Genomic DNA, 24,790 nt, shown 5'->3' with positions numbered 1-24,790 from the left:
AAGTGCCATAAAAATGCATCCATCTCTGGGTTGCATGGCTATTGATTTTACATGCCATTAGACTCCAAAAAAAGCTGATTAACTAGAGCCAGCTCCTGAGATGTGCTGGGCAACCCCACAACTCCCCCCCGATTTCTATAAATTATGCAGCCGCTCAGCATCAATCAGGAAAAGGGCCTAAGAGACTCAGTGGAAGATAACGCGGTTTATGTTAGATTTCTCTCTTAGAAATTAGACCCGCAAACTTGGCTTCACAGGTGAGAATACCAAACCCTGCTAAAGATACTGGCTCAGATACAGAGTTGTGTCAGCAAAGCACAAAACAAACACACTAGCCTTGGAAATGTAGCTTTAAGTTACCTTTGCACTCCCCTGGGCTGACTTTGAGCTGACACAGTTCCCTGGCATTGTAGCAGTTGAAGGTCTACTTTAAATTATGCTTGTTGTCTATAGCCCAATGGACTTTATAGCAGCAGTGTCCAGAATGCTGAGACACTGCAACCATTCACCCATTTCCCTGGCCACATGCCTATGCGTTGAAGGGATGGTGCATGTAGTACCAGCAACAATAACTCTATGCCAGTGGAGGATCCGCCTGCATTGAGAGATCATTCTGTGAATGCATCGAGACCTCATTTGGAATATTGCGTGCAATTCTGGTCTCCCATGTTTAAGAAAGATGAATTCAAACTGAAACAGGTGCAAAGAAGAGCTAGTAAGATGATATGAAGAATGGAAAACTTACCTTATGAAAGGAGAATCAAAGAGTGTGGCTTGTTTAGCTTAACCAAAAGAAGGCTGAGGGGAGATATGATTGCTCTCTATAAATACATCAGAGGGCTAAATACCAGGGAGAGAGCAGGCTTATTTAAGTTAAGTATCAATGTGAACATGTGAACAAATGGATATAAACTGGCCATCAACAAATATAGGCTTGAAATTAGTGAAGGTTTTTAACCTTCGGAGGAGTGAAGTTCTGGAACAGCCTTCCAAGGGGAGCAGTGGGAACAAAAAACTTAACTGGCTTCAAGACTGAGCTTCATAAGTTTATGGAGGAGATGATATGATGGGACTGCCTACAATGGCATTGGCCTGATATGCGAATGTCAGCAGCAAATATCTCCAATGGCCGGTGATGGGACATTAGATGGGGAGGGCTCTGAGTTACTACAGAGAATTTTTTCCCAGATGTCTGGCTGCTGGGGGTTGTCCGCATGCTCAGGGTCTAACTGATCGCCGTGTTTGGGGTCAGAAAGGAATTTCCCCTTGGGTCAGATTGGCAGAGACTCTGGGGTTTTTTCACCTTCGTCTGCAGCTTGGGGCATGGGTCAGTTGCAGGTTTAAACTAATGTAAATGGTGGATTCTCTGCAACTTTAAGTCTTTAAACCATGATTTGAGGACTTTAGTAACTCAGTCAGAGGTTACAGGTCTATTACAGGAGTGGGTGGGTGAGGTTCTGTGGCCAGCAATGTGCAGGAGGTCAGAGTAGATGATGATGATGGACCCTTCTGGCCTTAAAGTCTATGAGTCTATAAGACTGGATATGGAGACTTGAGCTGCTTTTTGCCAGTAGCTAAGTGCAAAGTGGCCACAACTTAGGTCGATTATCAATCTTTGGAAAAGCATTACTTATCCCTCTTCCTTCTGATTCATACTTCTATTCAATTCCCAGCTCTTCTGCTGGCCTGATGGGGGATCTTGGGCATGTCACTTTCCTCCATGTGCCTCAATTTCTCCATCTGTAAAATAGGGGTAATGATACTGACCTCTTTTGTAAAGTGCTTTGAGATCTAAGTAAAAGCTAGTTATTATTATTACTAAATTAATAATATTTTGCTTTAAAATGGCTTTTACTACTGCATTGTGCTATATTTCTTTATAGACTACGTTATCTGATTAAAGTTCCATTGATTCATAATTTATGTTAAAGTGTTTTTATCATTATTAACAGTATAGTTATTAGAAGGGTTACGCCAGTCAAGTCAATTACATGTAGAGGTTTATGCAGCATAGGAATACTGGAACAGACTAGTGCTAGCTTGATTAGATAGATCCCCTGCTTCTAGCAGTGGCCTTCATCTCTTCGTCTCTTTTCATATCTCAGCTGAAAAATATCTCTCTTCAATTGCTGTCCCACTCTGCTATTATTTATGGCATTGTGTTATTAACTCTGTAAAGCATTTCAGGATGCTGTTTGTGTACCAAATAAAGATGCATTGTATTGCAATGATGTTAAGAGATCGCTGAGATCTGTGAACTGTTTGTATATATACACACACACATATATATATATATATATATATATATATACATATATATATACAATATATGTGTGTGTATATATATTGTATATATACACACACACATATATATATATATATATATATTTATATATATATATATATAAATAAAAGGAATAATTTTTGCTCTGAGGAAACTTATGACTCATGGGCCAACAGATGTAAATTGGCAATGCTGGACAGAAGTAAAGTTAATAGATTGCAAACTCTTTTGAGTATGGGCTCTCTTTTCTTTTAATTTCAGTGGGTAAAAAGTATCAGAGGGGTAGCCGTGTTAGTCTGGTTCTGTAGAAGCAGCAAAGAATCCTGTGGCACCTTATAGACTAACAGACGTTTTGTAGCATGAGCTTTCGTGGGTGAATACCCACTTCTTCGGATGCAAGTAGTGGGTAAAAAACAGCTTAACTTTTTCCTCCTCACTGGAAAACAGGAAGGGGAGAAGAAAGAGTGAGAGTGTTCCTAGGGGAGAAAAGGAAAAAAAATATTTTTTTTTCAAATTTAAACAAAACAAAGGGTTTTTTGTTTTGAATTTTTCCCATCAAAAATGGAAAATTTGAACCAAAACATTTTCATCCCTAAAAAAGTTCCAATGGGGAATTTTCCATGAGCTCTAGTGATGACAGATACATTCTTAGAAATGCAATTCAGGTGTACTGACTGAAAGGTTTAGCTAATTGTTTGCCTACACTAGCGGTTCATTGTTAAAAATTGTTCAAAAGATCAAATAACTAAAAACTTTGCCAAATTTACTGTGAAAAAACAAAGCAGTACAATACAAAAAGAGACATACATACCCTCCTTCCAGGAAGCAATTCTTATCTGACAACAAGTTCACCGTATACAGCTAGTTGCTCTAAAGATATGCATTTCAGCTAGCAATATTTATACTGCGATTTTACAGGTTACAAAGCTTTTTACATGTCACTAAAATCCAGCCCCCCAGCTCATATTCCTTAACTCGTTCTTTTGTTCTGTACTTATTTCTGTTTCGGATACTACATTCCAAACCAGTTGAGCATAGAGGTACATTCCAACTTGTGCAAGGACATATTATTCATGTATCCTGACTTTGACAGGCTTCCTATTTTCTAATACCAAAGCTGACTTAAGTTTTGCAAAGTATTGGGGGATACTTGACATGGGTGAACAGAATTGGGGAGAGAGCATAATACGTTGTTAATATAATGTCTATGCACATACACAAACACATTGTATTAATACTGTGCACATAATACCTTTTACTGGGGTGTATTCTATGCCTTACATTATGTATTGGCTAACAAGTGTCAGAAATCACCCCAGTAGTATGTGATGTATAATTATAAGTACATTTATTAACTGCCTCCTGTGGCTTTCCAAGTCTTCATAAATACATATATAGTCAACTAGTCTGCTCTTCATGAATCATAAAAACAACGAGGAGTCCGGTGGCACCTTAGAGACTAAGGGTATGTCTACACAACCTGCTGGATCAGTGGGTAGTGATCAATCTATCGGGGATCGATGTATCACGTCTTGTCTAGATGCGGTACATCGATCCTCGAACATGCGCCCTGTCGACTCCGGAACTGCATCAGGGCGAGAGGCGGAAGCAGAGTCGACAGGGGAGTGGTGGCCGTTGATCCTGTGCCCCGAGGACATGAAGTAAGTCTATCTAAGTCGATCTAAGATACGTCGACACCCAGCTACGCTATTCTCATAGCTGAAGTTGCATATCTTAGATCGATCCCCTCCCCCAGTGTAGACCAGGCCTAACAGATTTATTTGGGCAAAAGCTTTTGTGGGTTAAAAACCCCACTTCTTCAGAGGCATGGAGTCATGAATCACAGATTCATGAATCATGTTTGTTATGACAGTGACTAATAGGGACCAACCAAGAGAGGACCCCATTGTGCTGGCTGCTGTACAAAATTGCAGACAGTCCCTGCCCCAGAGAGCTTACAACCTAAATAGACAAGACAGTCACAAGATGGAGGAAAGGGATAGGAGATACAAGCAGCGTGATGGCAGCCATGTGCTCTTTATTTTAATTTGAGGAAGTGCGTTAGCAAGGAGGGGATTAGCTAAATGGAAAGACAAAGCTAGTCAAAATTGTAGTAAACCCTCTCTGATGGCATCATCAGTGTCCCCCCGATCCCTCTTTAAGTTGCTTCTGAAGCTGTTCTGCCACTGCTCTGCCAGCCTCAGTGTCCAGCAGTCTGCAGTTTCTGTCCCCAAGGCCAACCCCTGAGGCAGGGGCACAGCTTGGGTCCTAGGGTCCCCAGAGAGAGAGAGGTCTCCCATGCACACTTCTGGGTCTGGGTGGTGGTGGAGGGAATTCCTGTTTTATCTCTCCCCTGCCAGTGCAGCAGTGGCTGCTTAACTTGCTTCCGTAGCCGCCCTGGGAGTCTAGGTGCAAATTCTGCTGATGGGGTCATTTATGATAAAGACAGTGTCGGTCCTATGAGAAACAGAGTCCAAACGCTGCCCTGGGCAGTGTGTGTGTGGCTCCCATTGGCAGCTCTCTGCCTCAAAGGGCAGAATTTCGCTTTTTGCTTATTTATTTTAAAGGAGGCCCAAAACAGCAACTTTTCAAAACAAAGAAACATTCTTTGAGCTAGATCCTGCTGCCTTTGAAGTCAATGAGGAATTTTGCCAGGGACATAATTGGCAGCAGGATCGGATGCTAAGTTTAAGGTTCCAAGCGCCTTCCTATTTAGCAGTTGACTATAACTTCAGTACTGTGCTTGTTCAGGAACGTAGGAATTGCCATACATGCTCAGGACTGCTCCAGTATCCTGCCTCCAACAGACGCCAGAACAAGAAGCTTCAGTAGAAGGCATAAGAACCATGCAGCTGACAGATGTGGGATAATCTGCCCTCCACGTTAGGTCTCACCCTAGTCTCTGAGGGGATGTCTACACTGCAATTGAACACCCACAGCTGGCCCATGTCAGCTGACTTGGGCTCGCAGGGCTCAGGCTATGGGGCTGATTAACTGCTGTGTAGACATTCTGACTCAGGGTGGCACCCAGGCTCTGGGATCCTGTGAGAGGCGAAGGTATGTCTACACTTGGAGCTGGGGGTGTGATTCCCAGCTGGAGGAGACATACCTGAGCCAGCTCTCACTGAGCTAGTGCACTAAAAATAGAACGTAGCTGCAGCAATGCAGCAGGCGAGCCGCCCTGAGTATCTACCCATCCAAGACCACAGGCACATCCCTGTAGTGGCCAGCCTGTCCCGCCACTCGCACTGTCGTGGCTACACTCTTGTTTTAGTGTGGTAGCTTGATGAGAGCTAGTGTGGACATCTCTTTCCGAGCTGGAAATCACACTCCCAGCTTCGAGTCCAAACACACTCCAATATTTAGAGATTGGCTAACGCATGAGGTTTGAGATCCCTGCCTCAACATTGGTATTATCATTAGCTATGAGCACATTGCGTATTCTTGATACCCATACAAATGGCCACTCCCTTTCCGAGTCTTGCTAAGTTCTGGGCCTCAACAACTTCCTGTGGGAATGAGTTCCATAATTTAATGATGTGATTTGTAGAAAAATATTTCCTTTGATTGGTTTGGAATATCTCACCTTTTAATTGAATTGACTGTCCCCTGGTTCGTGTGTTATGAGACATGGAGAACAGAAGCTCCTGATGTCCATTGTCTAGCACAGTCATTTTTTTATATACTTTTATCATGTCCCCCCAACCTTATTCCTCTCTTTTCTAGAGTAAACAATCCCAATCTTTACAATCTCTTTCATGTTAGAGATTTTCCAGTCCCTCCATCATCTCTGTTGATCATGTCCAAACCCCCATCAGTTCTGCAATATCTTATTTCAGATGGGGAGATCAGTACTGCACACAGTATTTCAGATGAGGCCACACCATTGATTTACCTGAAGGAACTAGACTATTTTCTGTATTATTCACTCTTCCATTCCGTCTGTGTCCTAACATCGTTGCTTCTTTGACCAGAGCCGCCCATGAGATTGAACACAAACCCAGCTTGATGAAACAAACTTACCCACAGTGGTAGCCGCTTATGACTAACTCCAGGGCAGGATGGAGAATTATCCTCCTACTCAGAATCAGGCACCACCTGGGTCCTCATGCCTCAAGGTCGGGGTCTTCCCTACACAGTTCTGGGTTTAGGGGCACACTTAGGGATGGCCTGGTGCCGGCTGTCCCTTCTGCCAAGGCTGCTTCTGCTTCTACCATTTGGAGTCTCTATCTGGTTCTCCCCCCACTCCCTGCCACACCCCCCCAGGCACAGCATGGGGAGGAGAGGCACATTCCTGTCATTTATGTCAATGTGATCATGCATATTCACTGAATTATAGTATTAAGCTATTTGCATGAAATCTCCAGATTTTGGAACCTCTTGCCTAGATAGATAGGATAGATCATTAGATTAGATCGATAGGATTGCAGGGTACCTCCTTCACCTCATCGGCCTCAGTGGCAGGGCCTGGGGTAAATCAGTCTGACTCTGGAGGGTTTTTCTCTTCACTCTGGTTTTATTTTTCCTTATTTACATGGTAGGCCTCAGGGTAGACCCAAGAAGTTCTCTTAAGCAAAAACAAAAACAAAAAAAATCCCCAAACTCACAACACAAACAGGAATACGTGTCCCTGCCCCCTTTCCCTGGTGTTACCCTGCTATGCTGGCTCCTCCTTGCCAGTCCTTCCCCCAGGCAGCTGTTAACTCAGTTCCTTTCCCTATCGGGAGGAGAGACAGCCTTCCACCAAGCCTTTCCTTTCTGGTGGTGCCACTACCCCGTTGCAGCCTGTCTCTCATCTCTCCCCTCCTCACTCTCCCCAGAAGGGGTCACAAGGTCACGGGCAGCCTTTAACTGGCCTTAACCTGAGGTAACCTTTTTTCAGCTCATAGGGAACAGGACCTTCACCACCCCAGGGCTGATCTATCTGCCCCCCACCACTCTATCTGTCAGGATTGACTTTGTCGCGATAGATAGATCCACTACTTCTAGCCACTTCCCATTAATGGCCATATGTACAACCCACCGCACAGACCGTATGCTTTTCCTCTTAGGTCTCCTCTAAACAATTCTTTAATTCACACCAGAGGGGTGTCTATTTTAGTCCCCACTAGTGTGTCATGCACTAACTGACCTACGTGGACCCTCATGGCGCATCCTGAAAGTTCCCACATTAACATAGGCCTGTCTGAAACAGGGCTATGGTAATGCACACCAGAGACCTTTTGGTGCATGCCAGCAGGGCGCACACAAGCCAGTTAGCACGCAGCATGCTAGGGCAGACTACAATTTACCCCTCTGACGTGGACTAAAGCACCATGTAGACAAACACTTACTATATGTTTCATACTCCAGATGTATCTGGGGTCTGTTAGTGTCTTGACTAGCTCTCTGTGACTTTCCCTAGTCCAAAGGACTCTGAAGACGCTATTGTTTCACATTCTTTCCTCTGTTTTTCTTTTGAGTAGAGCGTGTATACTTCGTTTGAGCACAGGGTGTATTTTTCTCAAGCTCTTCTTTCTTGAGTTCCCAGTCTTCATCTGTCTGGTCCAATTGAATTCCTTTCAATCCTGCCACCAAACGGTAGTCCCTGCACTCCACCTCAGCTCTACAGAAGAAAGAAAAAACCTCGCCATAACCATTGCACACTGCACAGTTAGACTATGCTTGTAGGACTGCTGTGGACTTTCCATTCAACAAAACACAGTAAAATATTGCAAACCAGTCATACACAAAAATTCAGTTAAAAATAACCAGCCTAAGTCTCTTCACTTCCCCTCTTTCTGTTATCACTTATTATTTAGAACTAGAGATGGTTCAGAACCAAACCACCAGATCAGAACAGCAACAAAATCTGAAGACATTTCAGTCCCAATCTACACTTTGCAGATGGCGGTGTCTCTAAAGTGGTCTGAACCAAACCTGGAACCATAACAACCCTAAACTTAATTTTGCATCCAAATCCAGATCTGAACTTGGCAACTCAAGCCCACTTCTTCTTAGAAATATACTGTTCTGCTTTATTCACTAATGCAACTCTGAATAGCATTCTGGGATACAGTTTGCATGGAAGATGCTATAAAAAATGAAGCTGTGTTGTAGAAGTTCAAATTTTAAACTAGAAATGTAAAGAAAAATTACCATAGTACGCTAGCAGGATCTCTGGCATTTCTTACATTTAGCTTTAGTGCACTGTCATGAACATCTGTCCTTCTACAAGACGATTTAAAAAAATATTTTATTTCTGTGCATGGCTCTTTGGATGAAAGTGCAAATATCTGTGAATGACACTGATACTCATGAAGAGGATACTCTTGCCATGTACATTCCTCATTAATCAGGTGAATAATTAGGAAGAGAAACATATCCACTTATTTTATTTTGTTTAACTATTCAAAGCTGTGTTTTCTGTATATGGGATGGAGACACAGGGTAGTGCATATGTCAACCAGAATCCAGTAGCAAACATGGCAGAGAGAGTGGTTCTTCTGGGACAAAACTTCTGTACCTCTTCAAGAATGACAGCCAATAGTTGTAATGTTCAAAATGGAGGTAAGGCTATTGTATCCAAGATAATTTTCCTGGTGATCACAATAACTGTGGCTACTGAAAGGCTACCTCTACCCTGCAGGAAGTATCCTTTAACTTCCTGAGAGTTTAGACCTGATAGTTAAACCATTAATCCATCTTTAAGAAAAAGATTGATGATTTTCCATGGACAAAACCTAGATACATAACAAAAAATTGAGAATAATAAGGGCCAGCTCCTGGCATTTGCTGATGATTGCAACTCCTGTTGATTTCAAGGGATCCTGTGGATTCCGGACACCATTCTGGATGAGGGCCCATCAGGGTTGACACAAGACAGTTTGACCAGGAAGGGGCCTCATAGAACAGCAACTGTGGCTTCAACATTAAGCACTCTGAAAATGAGATGGAAACACACTAGGGAGTCAGGTTCTCAGCTTCCCTGCACCTTGGTTAGCCATTGGCACTGGCGTAAAATTGGTGTAAAAGAATCCAAGATGGGGAATTTCTGCTGCAGACCAAAACTGATGTAAATTGTGGGGTTTTTGTTCCAGAAAATATCCCAGGCCTCTGACACAGACATTGTTTTTAACTCTGTACACGACTCTCCACATGACACGCAAGTATCAGGGAGTGACACGGCCCCTCAGTAACAGAATACACCTCACATTTACATGCCTAGTATAGCAGGAACAATTCCATTTACGTATCCATATTAAGCCATGTTTTGCATGTGTGACATACAGAGAGAAGGGCAGCGCATCTGTTGCCCAGATTCTAACACAGCGCTGCATGGAAACCTTTGACCTCTGGGACAGAACTTGTGTACAATAGGAGGCAAGAGTTGTAATGTTCCCAAAGCTGTAATTTTCCCCCATCCACTGTCAGTTTCCTGGCGTTTCTAAGAAGTGAGGCAGTTGTTGGCTTTTGGCTAAATTCATTGTGGCTGTCAAAAAAGAGAGGCCTGAACTCAGGTGATAAGATCTTGACCATTCTGGGGATCTCCAGGTTTTGCTTCTTGTGCACAGCAATGCTAAGGGTTTTCTATATGGCATTCTCTGCTAGCGTCTATCCTAGGACCAACGCATAACGAGCATTCACAGCTGTCAGCTGATTTCTAAGCTCTCCCATCCTCTGGGCAGCCTGTTTATTGGTCTTTTACCATGTCAGAGTTGCAGATTTCAGCTCCCTTTCTTCATCCACCTAAACCTGCAAATCTCCAAGCTGATAGCCTGGTGGCGCCTCATGCTTATGTTTTTATCCTTAGTCATCAGCATCCCTTTCTTCTGTGACATCTACAAAATGCAATGTAATTATTCTGTTCCCAGTCTCTCAGAAAATAACACTATGAAAGACTTGATCTCGGAGACAAATTTGTTTTTCTTTTCCGTGGCATTGGATTTGCTGTGGCTTTTGCCACATTCATCATTTCTCCCCTCCTCTTCTTCTTCTCTCTCTCTGGAGTCACACCTGGCAGATGCAAAACAGGTAAGCCAGTTTCAGGAGCCCCCATTCAAGAAGTGAAAAGCTTAACGTCCTTCTGTGATGGGGTGTGGACCCCACACTGGCCCTGCAAGAGCTGGGTTAGGTCAGGAGGGCCCAATCAGCTAATTAGGCTGCAAACAAGGGAGCTTTAGGCTGGAGGCAGCTAACTAGAGAGAAGCTCACCAGCAAGGGACAGGTTGGGCTGATACAAAAGACCAGAAAACAGGAAGCAGAGGGGGCAGCAGGGGAAAAAATGCAGTCACTCCTTGGGGGAAGGGAGGAGTGTTTGGGCTGAGTTATTCCCAGGGAGGAGGGAGACTGGCAAACGCAAAGGGGTGGGAAAGGCCAGGAGGTATGGAAGTAGCTTAGGGAAAGACAGCAAGGTTCAGGGAATGAGCTGGAATCCGGAGTAGAGGGTGGGCCCATGTTCCCCTGCCAGCCACTGTGGGAGTGGCACCGTGAGGCAGTGAAGCAGAAGACTGCCTGAGATGGCTGGAGAACAAAGAACCAAAGGGGAAACCCCACTAGTGGCCTGGCCAGAGGGTTGAGTCAGGGAGAGAACGCTGTAGTTCCTGCGAGCAAGAGAGGGACCAGGGGACAAACTGATGGGCTGTGAGTTGGAAAGTAAATTTCTCTTTTAAAATATGTATTTAATCAAAAATCTAGGCCTGCCTCTCACACCGGTGAAATGTAGCGGGTTCTCAGGACCTGCATTAAAACTGCCTGGGTTCTGCGTCAGCTGCCTGACTGTCTCACGAAACTGGAGCTGAAGCTGCAATTGCTGTTGTCACCCCATACTCCAGCTTGAGAGGGGGGATGTCACATCACCAGAGAAGGCCTTGGCACTTGTCAGCTCCATTGTCTGTCCTGAATCACCAGCATATGATCTAGCCCAAAGGGTTTTATTTTTAAAAACAGTTTGTTTCAGAATAGTTTTGACATTGTAACATGTTTTATTTGTCTGAAGGCTCCTGGGTGTTACATGATATATTACTTTGCTTCATAACTCATGTTAATGTGCTTTGACTATTAATAATGGTGTTGTTTATTAAAACTTTTACTCCAGTAATTAAATATGAATGAAATATGGAGTGCCTGGCTTTCATTTACACTAAGTCCCCTTTACACAACTCTGGGGTGGAAAGGGCATGTAGCAGCATCCCTGCAGGGCCCTCCTGGCTCCTGCCCCTGCTGGGCTGAGAAAGTCACACAGAGACCTTTTGGTGCAGTGCAGTGCAGTGCCCACCTGGTGCTTTTATTTATAGGTTGTGCTCCTACCACCTTTCCACCATGCAGTCCACCGGCAGGAGAGAGGGGGAAAGCTCTCTCTCTCTCTCTGCTTCCCCTCACTGCGTTTCCTCTCCTGCAGCTTTCCTCTTTCCAGCTCCCCCCTGGCTTCCTTCCCCTGGGACTCTTAGCCAGCCCCATCCTGATGAGACAGCAGCTGTTCAAGCTTCCCCAATCAGGGACAGGTGGTCAGGGCCGGCTTCAGCGTTTTCACCGCCCCAAGCGGCAAAAAAAAGAAGCCACGACTGGCAGCACTTCGACGAGAGCTCTACCACTGCCACTTCATTCTTCCGTGGCAATTCAGCGGCTGGTCCTTCCCTCCTAGAGGGACTGAGGGACTCGCCGCCGAATTGCCGCCGAAGAGCCGGACGTGCCGCCCCTTTCCGTTGGCCGCCTCAAGCACCTGCTTGCTGCGCTGGTGCCTGGAGCCAGCTCTGGAGGTGGACTACCCAGCTCCAATTAGGGTGACCAGATGTCCTGATTTTATTGGGACAGTCCCGATTTTGGGGTCTTTTTGTTATCTAGGCTCCTATTACCCCCCACCCCCCTGGTCCCAATTTTTCACACTTTTTCACCCTAGCTCCAATTCATCTCTCTTAATTTGAGCTGGAGTGAGAGAGGGTTGGCTAAGCAGTTTTCTGCTTAGCACCCTGTCACAGGGCCCTTATTGTACCTGAAAATCCGAGCAGAAAGTTTGGCAGCTAGTTTCACAACATGGAACCTGCACTATTGGAACAGACCAGTGGTCTGAGACATATCCTCCCTTTAGTAATGGTGCCACTGGCTCTTCATCTCATTCTAGGATACAATTTGGGTGAAATCAGCTATTCCAAGTACAGTTGTAGTGTATCTTTGAGATCTAACTAAGCTAGTAAAGCCAAAGAAAATGTTTTGTTCAGATTCCAGTTAGAATCATGGCCCATTTCCAGCAGCTAGTGTAAATTGGCATAACTCCATTGAAGTCAACACTAATTTTCACCACAAGCAAACACATATGATCAACATAGCAAACAGACAAATGGCCTGTTGGGTCAGTTGAGTGTGGAAATTACATGTGTAATTCTAAATGATAGCTTTTAACAGTGTAAATAATTGTATTCCAAAGGTGAGAAACAGTGAAAACTTACATAATAGCATACTGACGTGACAGATCTGGCTAAATTTGAATGGGTACATTTTTGTTTGAATATTAAGCAGGAAAAAATTAAGGATATGTGCTCTAATTTCATAGTTGCATATAGTTAGTGCAGTGGTGGTGGTGTACATGTTTCTTGAATATATTATTTTTTGCCTGCAATTAGAAGTAGAACTGTTTTTTATCCTGAATAAAGAATTTATTTGACTTATCCCTTCTTTTGCAAATTATTTGTGAACCAATCCTGATTGCTACCAGAGTAACTGTGATTTCTAAGCATTAACCAGTTAGCTTGGATGAACAGTGTTCTGCCAAAGGGCTGTTCACTTTACTTATTCAGTGTTCATGCTGTGCAATTGGTCACCCAGGTCACACAATTCTTTCAGTTTCCTCAATGGATATCTGAGGCTTTTAAAAAATAAAACCAAAAATGGTGAAGAGCAAATAACAAATAGTCCTCTTTATGCACGAATACCCCGCTTTTGCATGTGACTATGGGTAGTCATATGACGAACAACCAACCCCCTCAAATTTCTGTGGGAACATAATCTCAGTGGCATGAATGTTTGTGAAGAGTGAAGGAAAAGAGGCCTAGCAACCCATTCAGCATTCAAAGACTTGCTAGTGAGAAACCTTACGGATGCAATGGTAAATGCTTGAGGTAGCTATGAGACAATAGAGCTGGTTGGAACATTTTCCACAAAATGCTTTTTCATCGGAAATGTGGAAAGACACGAAATTTCGAAATCTCAAAAATCTACGCAGAATTAAATTGTCACTCTCTGGCCAGCTCCGCACGAGTTAACTCTCCCTTCTGCCTTCCAAGGCAGCAGCTGGGATTTCTTGGGTTTAGACCCAGAAAGCAGGAACTGGTTTGTGTAAATTGGACGGCCTAGAGTATTCTAGTTTGTTTTGAAAAATAAACATAAAAGCCTCACAGTCCTACTATTCGCTCACAAGAAAACTGCGTAGCAGTGACAGCACCAACTGAAGAAAGCTGGTGAGGCTGCTTTCCATTTCTCCCATCACAGAACCAGGATACAGCTGTAGCTCATCAGCCTAGAAGTGGGAACTATGGATACGTCTACACTGTAATAAAGGACCCACCGCTGGCCTGTGTCAGCTGATGCAGGCTCAGGCTGCGGGGCTATAAAATTGCAGTGCAGACATTTGGACTCAGGCAGGAAACCGGGCTTTGGGACCCTCCCTCTCCTGGGATCCCAGACTGTGGGCTCCAGCCCAAGCCTGGACATCTACACTTCAATTTAATTGCCCCACAAGCCCACGTCAGCTGAGACAGGCCAGCCATGGGTGTTTTATTGCAGCGGAGACATACCCATAGTTTTCTGAAGAGCTCAGCTCCCCTGTAAGCACCACTGTGAAGCGGCCAGATTTTCACAAGGGCTCAGTACCCAGAAGCTCCTGTTTATTCTCTCTTGAAAATCTGGCCACTTCATTTCAGAGCTTAAATAGTCATAGAACATTTAAAATTCAAGCCACTTATTTATGTGCCTTAAGGGGAGCTCCTGGGTGCTTAACTCTTTAGGAACCCTGGACCTATAGCCAGAATACTTTGAAAAGATGGAAAATGATGACGTGCTGCTCAGGGGCAGCAAGCCACTTAAGATAAGTGGCTCAGTGGATTCACTGAAATCAACAAAGGTCTTTCCATTTGCTCACTCCTGTGCAGAAGCCCAGCAGAAGGCCTAAGCACATTTATATGCCACTTAAACCCTAGGGCTTGCACAGGGTTTAGCTTGAAATGCGAGTCGTGCATAGGCCACTGCGCTGGCCCTCTACAGGAGTGAATTTCACCTTCACTGGCTTCCACTTCATTTACTGCGGCTGTTTGCAGAATTCTGCCACTACTTACATTTCTAAGAACTTCGCGCAGTCTTTGTGGCCATAGATTTCTGCAATCCTTCTCGGAGTGTCCCCATAGAGATCTGCTGCATCGATGGCGGCATGCAAAAAATGAAGAGTCCTTAGCACACCTAGTCTTCCTGACTCAGCCGCAAAATGAGCTGGAGTCCAACCCACATCAGTTCTCAAGCAAAGGCGAGCGCCATGCTGCACAAGTAGCTTTATCAGCTCCGATTGCCCTTGTAGATATGCAGAAAACACAGGAAGAAAAAAAATGGTTCAAAGGTGCAATAATCAAGATGTTCTATAAACTATATGGCAGTGTAAAGAATTGGCGTCCACGGACAACAAGCAGGGCAGTGACGTCACCAGCTAAACAGCGCATACTTAGGAACTCTGGTTCCCACACGCACAAACCTCTACCACTTGTGCTGATGCTCTGCTAGCTGAACTAGTCTTAGGTCTTATAACCTCTGTAGACAGAAAATAGCCACAATCAGCTGATTGGGTCTGACCTTCCATCCAGACAATGGTCCTGAGGTTCATATCCACACATGTGGTATACGGTATATTACATATTCCCTCTAGTTAGGCAGAGCTTGTCCTCGAGCACCTGGGCTACAGGAATTCAAATCTCAGCAGTTGGATGCTCCGAATGCATGTATGAGCTTCAGCTGGGGTGGCCATGGTTTATGGCTGTGGATTGGTCGTTGCTGCGTTTCCCGCACTTGCAAATCAGACTCTTGTGATTTTCTTTTTAGGACATGGATATATTTTTTTTAAATCACTAGGGACTCACACAAGCAACATTAAAATCTATATTTTTAATACCTTTTAAAAAATAACCAGATCCCCAGTCTCTTTGTCCAGACTTCATGAGAGCAGGGCCGGCTTAGGCTTTTTTGCCGCCCCAAGCGGCGAAAGGGAAAAAAACCCTGCCACCACTTCATTTCTTGGTGGCAATTTGGCAGTGGGTCCTTTGGTCCGAGAGAGACCGAGGGACCCGCCACCAAAGACCCAGAGGTCCCACCCCTTCCCATTGGCCGCCTCAACCACCTGCTTCGTTCGCTGGTGCTTGGAGCCGGCCCTGCCTGGGAGATGGATAAGCCAATCAGGGTACATCTACACAGCAAAAAAAAAAAAACAACCCTCAGCAAAGAGTCTCAGGGTATCTCTACACAGGGATAAATGACCCATGGCACAGTCATGGCTGACCTGGGTCAGCTGTGAGGCTAAAAATAGCTGTGCAGACATTCAGAATCAGGCTGGAACCTGGGCTCTGGAACCCAGCGAGGAGGGATGGTCTTGGAGTCCTGCTCCAGCCGAAGCCCAACCAACTGCACTGCTCTGTCTAACCCCACAGCACAAGCCCCGGGAGCCCGAGTCAGTTGATCTCAGCTCTGAGATTCGCTGATGCATTTTTATTTCTGCTGTGTAAACAAACACCTTTGAGACTTACCTTGTTCTATGGCCTTACCTGGAAATACACGCACATTTTTGAGCAGCCCAGTACAACAAACACTGTAGCACAGATAAGTAAAACACCAAGTTCAAAATTCACCCACAATAGCCCTTATATACCATCTCTGTGCCATGTTAACTTGCCTCCCAGTCGGGACCCTGCTCATCTGCAGAATATTTAACCACAGACCACTGTATTGTAGTCATTAACTCTTTATATTTCACCAAGTCTTCATCCATCCCAGGTGACATTAGTCAATAACAGAAAAACTACATCTCTCAGCAATATCCTGTCCAGCAGTGATCATGGGAAGAAAGAAACCGCAGAGAGTTTCACTCAATTCCTAGAGTGCCCTAGTGGCTGACCAGAAAGCAGTGCAGATAGATGCTACACAAAGACAGACAAGCGAGAGGAAGAGAAAAAAAAAGAGAAATGGAGCGGAGACAGGGCACTGAAAGGCAATGAGGAAGGCAAAAAGACATTGGAGACAGGTTATGGGGGACAGAAGTGCAAGTCTGCGAAGCCTACCAAATATGGCTCTAGCATAGAAATAAATAGGTCCTTACTCGTTATTCCATTGATTCCAAAGGGAGTTTTGCCAGGCTGAAGGCTGAGTAAGAACAGAGTAAAGACCTCAGGATCTGACTCACAGATTTTTTTTAGTTTGGGGAGGGAGGGAGGGAGGCTTGGGTGGGAGTTGGAAAGACATAGATTTTTCTGTGCAAAAACCTGTCCTTCCAGCTTGTTCTCAGCTTTGTATTCCATCCACGCTTACACATGATTTCTTTCCCTGAAATGCTGAGGGAGAAAACCTGGCTGAGTTCGGACATGAACACAAAGCACAGCCCTGGGCTGCACAGCGTGTGAAACTGTCCATCCAGGTCAATGAAAAATATTGAGGGAAATTTTATATTGATGTTTAACGCTTTGAAGAGCTGGATGTAGGGTGTTTAGATTGTGTGTGCTGGTTGCAGGGGGTTAGCATTTTGTATACTATTGTGACACAATACAATACACAATGGACCGGAACCTCTATTGAAATCAATGGAGCTATGCCAGTTTACGTTAGCTGAGAACCGGCCCAATATCAATAACTTAACCTTTTATACCCAACTATCATTAACCTGCCACAGTGAGATATCACTTTGTTCCCCACCCTTCCAAACTCATAGATTTCATTTAACCTTTTATCACATGACCTCCTCAGCTACCCCCAATCCTAGGGTTTCATATAATCGCATATTCTAACGTAGGTCCCAATCCTGCAGCGTGCTGAGCACCCGCAGCAAGCTGCTGGGTGCCCTTAATCCCTGCTGAAGCTAATGAGAGTTGAGGGCACTAGGTAACTGCAGGAGATGCTCAGCAACTTGCAGGATCAGGCCCTTAGACTGTAAGTGTAACGCTGATGCTCCAGGTTGGGTCATCAACAGCAGGGATCAGACCTATGGATCTTAATACATAAGGCTCAACGGCCTGAGCTAAAAGATCCAGCTCTCTGAGCCAAGGATGTAGCAGGCTCATCAGTCTCCAGCCGGTCTAGCCACCACTAGAGGGGAACAGAGGGGCACACTAAGTAGGCATCGCTTACATAAACTAGAGACGGCACTGATATGCCACTGCCAGCTGGCACTCTCTGCACATCATGCGTAAGGCTCTTAGGCAGGTAATTAGGGAGTTAACAACAGAGATAAAACTCATTACATGTCTTACAAAGGGATATCACATAAATTGGGATCAAGGGTGCTTCGAGCAACCCGAACTCGTCACTGCTTTTGTGCAGTATATTTTTAGTGCACACCAATTAATATAAGTTTAATCGTATCCCTCTTGCATAAGACTTTGTTGGCACTTCCCCAAGCTTCCTAACTTTTATAAGGGCAAAGGGTTAAGGGTCACTGATCCAAGGGCCACTGAAGTCAAGGGAAGCCTTTTTCCTGGATTTCAAATGGCTTTAGATCAGGCCCATAGCCCCTGTAACAAGGTAATTATTTGTTCTGAATGTGTAATATTTCATTTCATTCCATCTGGGAACATCTCAGGGAAAGTCCAGTGGCAATGAAAAATGAATTAATAATGACTGAAACAACAAAAGTCACCAATCCTGTCTGGTGATTTCAGTTCCTATGCAAGTAAAAAGATGTTTGTTTTCCCCCTCATTAATTGCCCTGTAAATTCAACCTGGGATCTGAGGGTCAAGATGGATTATTTCCTTCTCATGCACTGTCACCTGTTGTAAAGATTCTGCAGGCTAAATTAAGCTCTCAGTGACCCACATACAAACCATTTTCTTTTCAAATTAAGTCCTTGGTTACATCCACACAGTTCCACCCACTGCCTTCTAGGGCTCATACCTGGTTGGGCCTCAATAAATAGTCCTGATGCTAAAACACAAAACGTCAGCTGAAGGCAGGATCTAGTCCTGCACTGCTGATTTGAAAAATTCAACACTAAAAATAAAGGTGGGACGATTTTAAATCACTGTGTAGTTACTGTGCTCAATCTGCTTTTCCTAAATGCCCATTGTGTCTACACATTGATTCCCCTTTCACACAGGTGTAAATCAGGAATAACTCCACTCAAGTCAATGCAGCTATTCCAGTGTGAAATCAAAGTGAGGGAAGAAACAGGGCCCTTATATGTACACAGTGTGTAAAAATTACACATTATCCCTTTAAAATAATCAAACTTTATATAGACAAGAAATGATCACTTGGGGTCCAATCCCACAAGTTCTTTTTCAGGCAAAATTCCCTTTTAATTCAATATTTTGTCTGCTTGGGCAAGGACAGAAGACTCAGAACCTCTCAGTGTAAATATCGGTATGCTGCATAACCCCATTAACAGCCTGCACAGCTGTGGTGCTAGAACAATTTGTATAGTGGGGGTGCTGAGAGCCATTGAACCAAACTGTAAACCCTGTATATGATGGAAACTACTTCAAGCCAGGGGGTGCGGCAGCATCCCTAGTTCCAGCACCTATGCTGCATAGTGTAGTATAATAAAAAGCAGCACTATCTTCTGTAACTTCAATGTCAGGATCTACGTGGGCTACTGAGTACAGGGCCCTCTTACCTTTAGCAGCAGCCCAGTGTAGTGGTGTCCTGTCATTCCAGTCCGTATCTTTGTAATTCACATCACAAAGCCCTTTTTTTAGAAGCTCATTCACTAAATCGTAATTGCCCAGAGCTACAGCTTCATGAAGCTCTGTCATGTTGCACCGTTCTAACAACCCCTGGTACAAGAACAACAAAACAACAACTTCATGCACAAGCTTTCTATAGCCGTTTTCAGTAACTGGGGCTCAGAAAGCCTCCGCCCAAGAGACAATTTGAAAGGATTAGGCAGTGTCCACACTGAACATTCAGACATTAACCATCTGTAGCAAGCTATTATCGAAGGCCAAAACAAGAAAGGCAGAGAGACAAAAAGAAAGGAAGAAAATTAACATCCACAGTTAATTGAACTTAAACCAATCACTGATTACAGTCTGCTGGTGATGTTTGCTAGGTATTTAGTCTCTGAGTTCAGGGAAATCTGTTACAAAGTGCAATTCAGTAAATAAAGAAAACCACAGATAAAACCAGAGTGTATTTCTCAAAGATGTCGCTGAAGATCTGCCAGCTCAGGACACACACTGGCCTCCAAGTCTGTTGTTACTTATTTACCATGGAAACTGGCTCCTCCCTTGTTAAAGCTACAGGCTTATTATACGGATTTGGGTTTGGTTTTTTTTTTTTAAAGAAAAGACGTTACTGCTCAGATATTTCCCATGTTTTTCTGGGCATTTCTTGCATTGGCCTGCTAAACCCAGGGTTGTGAGTTCAATCCTTGAGGGGGCCACTTAGGGATCTGGGGCAAAAATTGGTCCTGCTAGTGAAGGCAGGGGGCTGGACTCGATGACCTTTCAAGGTCCCTTCCAGTTCTAGGAGATTGGTATATCTCCAATTATTACCTTTATAAAAAAAATATAATGCTGTTCTCCCCCAGGGGCATGCTCTGCATTTGTGCAGGAGCCTTGAGGCTATTCCACAGCCAGGGCCAGCTCCAGACCCCAGCGCGCCAAGCGCGCGCTTGGGGCGGCATCCCACGGGAGGGCGGCAAGTGGCTCCGGTGGACCTCCCGCAGGTATGCCTGCAGAGGGGCCGCTGGTCCCGTGGCTCCGGTGGACCTCCCGCAGACGTGCCTGCGGAGGGGCCGCTGGTCCCGCGGCTTCGGTGGACCTCCCGCAGACGTGCCTGCGGAGGGGCTGCTGGTCCCGTGGCTCCGGTGGACCTCCCGCAGGCATGCCTGCAGAGGGGCCGCTGGTCCTGTGGCTCCGGTGGACCTCCCGCAGACGTGCCTGCGGAGGGGCCGCTGGTCTCGCGGCTTCGGTGGAGCATCCGCAGGCATGCTTGCGGGAGGTCCACTGGAGCCGTGGGACCAGCGGACTCTCTGCAGGCACGTCTGCAGGAGGTCCCCGGAGCCGCGGGGCCGGCGACCACCAGAGCGCCCCCCGCGGTGTGCCGCCCTGCTTGGGGCGGCGCAAATCCTAGAGCTGCCCCTGTCCACAGCACAGGCACTATCCTATGAATCCAACTGGGTGTGAGGCCTGTGCAATGTGTGTTATCCCACTTTGGGTCCCTCACTGTGTTAGGAGATCACTTAAGTGGCTGCTTTGCTGACAAATTATGAGCATCCCCAGAAAACAAAACTAGCTCTTCTAGGAACACTGGGTATTTCCTCCAGTGATGTACTCAGCTGGAAGGATCATTGCTAAGGAAAGCTCTCCCTTCTTCCAAGTAAATCTCTTACCAAACAGGGGAGCGAGGAGCCACGCTTGGGAGATTGATGCAGGTTTTACTGTAATAGATGCACAGGGTCTACAAGCATAGCACAAGCAAAAGGGGTAAAGGGATCGTCTCCTGTAATGCAAAGGGTGCCGTTCACCCCTCCTGGCACAAAGCCTCACTAGGGAGAAGAGCCAGTTGAGCTGAGTGAGGCAGCTAGTCCAGGCAGGCACAGAAAGAACACAGGCTGGACAGCTCAGATACAATGTGTATCAACCCTGCCCTCCCCCCAGGGGCAGCTCCAGGCCCCAGCACGCCAAGCGTCTGCTTGGGGCGGCATGCCGTGGGGGGCGCTCTGCCGGTCGCTGGGAGGGTGGCAGGCGGCTCCGGTGGACCTCCTGCAGACATGCCTGTGGAGGGTCCGCTGGTCCCGCAGCTTCGGTGGAGCATCCGCAGGCACGTCTGCAGGAGTCCACCGGAGCCGCGGGACCGGCGACCGGCAGAGCGCCCCCCCGCAGCATGCCGCCCTGCTTGGGGCAGCAAAATGGCTAGAGCCGCCCCTGCCTCCCCCATCTCCTCCACACACACACTTCACAGAGCAAAGCCAGTAGGGAGGAAACCAGTCAGTGTGGGACAGACCAAGGCAGTTGGGGCGTGAGTTAACAGGGGGATGTAAGTTGAAAACTGGGAGATGAGTTGTCAGGGGATCTCTGACATCAGCCCAGGAAAGAATTGTTGGCCAAAATGTCCAATTCACTCAGCACCGTTGTGAATGGACCACCCCACTGCTGGGAGGGAGCACACGCACTCCTCCACAGCCTTAGAAGGATTGGTTCCACGGTCAGAGAACCGACAGAAGGGGCTAACCAGCAGGCCCTTTCAGAAGTCCTGAGAGGCCCGGGCCACTTCCAGCTTTGGAGGCCCCTAGTCATCATAAAAATAAAAAATGACAACACATAAAAACAAAATAAGGCACCAAAAAAAGAGTGAGACATAATTTGAATTTTTTTTTATTTTATAAATGCTTTTCTGGCCTTTTTCTGTGCAAATGCACTCATTATTGAAGAAAAATGTAGCTTTCATGCAGTGTCACAGTTGATATTAAGCATGGCGAGCCCATTGAAATGCTCTTGTCCCATAGTTGAACGGTGATAGTTCTTTACCTGATTCAACACATTGAAAGTGCGTTCACCTCAAGCCACCTCAAGCAGGCAAACTGACAAAAATACGCAGTGCAATTGTGATATTGGGAAACACCCCAGAGAGTCCAAGTTCAAGTATTTCCTGAAGCAATTCCTTTGGCTTGCAATCCAATATAAAGTTCATGGAATATATTTGTTTGAGGAAGATGACCTCATCACTGAGATCTTTTGAGATTTCTTTGTTGTACTGTTGCTGAAATTGTTCAGCTGCAGAAAGTAGATCTTCATTACTCAGTCTGTTGAACTGCCAAAGAAACCCAAAAAGGGTACAAATCAGTCGCAGTGACTCATATTGACGTGTAAGACCTGATTGAATAGAGTCAATGATGACAAGGAAGACATTGACCTATAATGCTGCTCAGCATTGGATTCAGTAGGTAAGTTGCGATTGGTGGAGAACTCAGATGAAATGCCAATATTCTGTGCTACTAATTTGGACTCAGTTAGGATTGCATCTCATTGTTCATGAATCTGTTGAATATCATTGATAAGAATTTCAGTGTTATCTCTCTCAACATCAAGTTTAGCACTGCATGCTTCAATTACCAGATTAGTTTGGTGGATCATCATAAGTAACTTCATCCACAAGGGTGACATCATTGGACATGTGCTTCTGAATAGACTGAAGTTCAGTTTGAGCCTGTGCAGTGAGATTGAGAGATTCAAGCTCATTTAAAGCCTTTCTCACCGAATTCAAATGCTGTGCAACTGGTTGAACACCATCAATCCACCTAGTTTTGGATAGGAAGCTACTGCTTCAGATTTCCCACCTTTGTGGACTGCTACTGAAGAGATTGTACAATTGTTGAACAGTTCCAAAGTAAGTCATTGCCTCCTTGCATGATTCAGCACAGTCATCACCTACAAGGTTTAGTGGGTGGTTTGCACAGCTGGAGAAAATACAATTTGAATTATGCTCGAGCAGAACTGCTTGTACACCTTTGTACCTCACAGCCATATTAGATCCATCGTCACAGGCTTGACCCATGCAAACTTGAAAATCTAACTTAAAACCTTCTAGAATTGCAGGTACTCAGGCAGCAATTTCTTTTCCAGCTTTTCTCGTGAAATTATCAAACAAAATAAACCTTTCTTCAGTTGAAACTTTTGAGCTGTCTACAATCTTAACATATCGAATAACCATTGTAGTCTGTTCCTTGTAAAAACAATCTGGAGTGGCATCAACAATGATTGAAAAACACTTGGCATCTCGAATCTCATCAAGAATTGGTTTTTGTACAAATGTCACACACATAGTTCAATAAACTCATTTTGTATGCGTGTGGAGAGATAATGGACTTGCATGCACTTTTGACTTTCTTGTGATTCTTGAACACGTTTAACATGCTCCAATAAAAGTGAGTCATATTTGCTGAGGAGATCAACTATGCCTAGAAAGTTTCCATTTGCATGATCACCAATACGTTGACTGGAACCAAAGAAAGCCAATCCCTGCTCAGAAAGAAAAAGGATGACATTCAGGATGCACTCAAGAAGTTTTTTCCAGTCATTAGTTTCTGTAGAGAGTTCAGTCAAGAGTAAATTCTCAACTGAACTTTCATCTGACACTGTCCTACTGGCTGATTTCCAAGCCACGTAGTTTTCTTTGTGTGACGTTGAACTCTCATGTGATGGTACTAAGTCTTTCAACTTCCTCCAACCTCTGTTGATGCTCCATCCTGATTGATCAGAGAGAACTGATGCATTTGCAACACTTTTGTTCAAAATGAAGCAGGGTGCACAGTACAGAGATTGCATTTCCATACTCCAGCATAACCAGTTTCTAGTGCAGGTCTCACCATTTGGAAGAGTTTTGTCAGCAGACGAGTAGGGAAAGCATGATTATCAGCATCTCGTGGAATGTTACTCGGAATTTCAAAACAACTAATTTGAAGAAAAGATTGCTTTTGGGCATCATTGCTCTTGTCAATAATGCCAATGTCAGTCACAGTCAAACCTGTAATACTCACAAATTGCTCTTGCTGCATAAGATCTTCATCTTCCTGTTGCTGTTGAGTTTCTTGATTGTACACAGGATCTTCTGCTGCATCTGTTACTGTTGGCACATCTCCTTCTTGACTACTGTCCTCATGTTCAGGTATTGGCATTGAAATATCACCTGTTGCAGTTGCGGAGTTTTCATTATCTGTAGCATTGTTTGTTGGGTAAGGTGTGTTTTCCAGTGGTTTGAGAAATGAAGTTATTGGCTTTGAGCTCTGAGCTTCACTCAGTTGTTTTCGCCGTCTCTTGCTTGCACCACTTTCAAATCTCCTCTTCATAGTGATCTATCTGGTCAATATGTAGCCTACCTACACTTGAAATATTCTGCTGTAAATAAGCAGCTTATCTACACTTGAAATCATCAACTGTAAACATGTACACAAATGCTGAAAAGATTTAAAATGAAGAAATACTAATGAAGAACACAAAATGAAACAGTCAGACAGATTATTAACCTTATCACTGAATCAAAACTCAAGCACGCAAGGTATAATATAACAGGCTGAGCTGAAGACAAAGGGATGACATATATATAGTAAACACAGACATGGATACAGACCGAGGGATATTGTCCAAAAATTTCAAACGTGTGTCCTCATTAAACTCACTGTACAAGATTGTCCTCACAAATTTTCACCTTGAATCTGGGCCTATAGACTACAAACGCCTATGATGGTGACCAAGCTACCAAGCTAGGACTCAACCAACCAACCAGTCACCTCTTTTAGCTACCATATGACGATAATAATGAGGAATTCTCACACATAAATAATTCCTTAG

General features: G+C 44.8%; 1 protein-coding gene across 3 annotated transcripts; it reads right to left on the bottom strand.

The window, feature by feature from the left end:
* Positions 1 to 1,693: 1,693 nt before the first annotated feature.
* On the bottom strand, positions 1,694 to 19,635 carry ANKRD66 (ankyrin repeat domain 66). Of its 3 annotated transcripts, XR_006577772.1 has the most exons (4): positions 19,114 to 19,635; positions 14,590 to 14,818; positions 7,618 to 7,889; positions 1,694 to 1,740 (listed from the first exon to the last, which is right to left on the bottom strand). XR_006577772.1 is itself a non-coding variant. In XM_045008754.1 (3 exons), exons 1-3 carry the CDS (start codon positions 19,250 to 19,252, stop codon positions 7,709 to 7,711), a joined length of 549 nt encoding a protein of 182 aa, XP_044864689.1. In that variant the 5' UTR covers positions 19,253 to 19,635; the 3' UTR covers positions 6,853 to 7,708. The 3 variants fall into 3 exon arrangements, 2 of the variants coding, with proteins under 2 accessions (XP_044864689.1, XP_044864690.1); XM_045008754.1 differs by lacking the exon at positions 1,694 to 1,740 and having other exon boundaries at positions 6,853 to 7,889; XM_045008755.1 differs by lacking the exons at positions 1,694 to 1,740; positions 7,618 to 7,889 and adding an exon at positions 12,250 to 13,124.
* Between the last annotated feature and the right edge of the window lie 5,155 nt (positions 19,636 to 24,790).

The sequence above is a fragment of the Mauremys mutica genome, chromosome 3 (assembly GCF_020497125.1).
Source record: "Mauremys mutica isolate MM-2020 ecotype Southern chromosome 3, ASM2049712v1, whole genome shotgun sequence".
Taxonomy (NCBI): domain Eukaryota; kingdom Metazoa; phylum Chordata; order Testudines; family Geoemydidae; genus Mauremys; species Mauremys mutica.
This window is presented reverse-complemented; position numbering and strand designations above follow the sequence as displayed.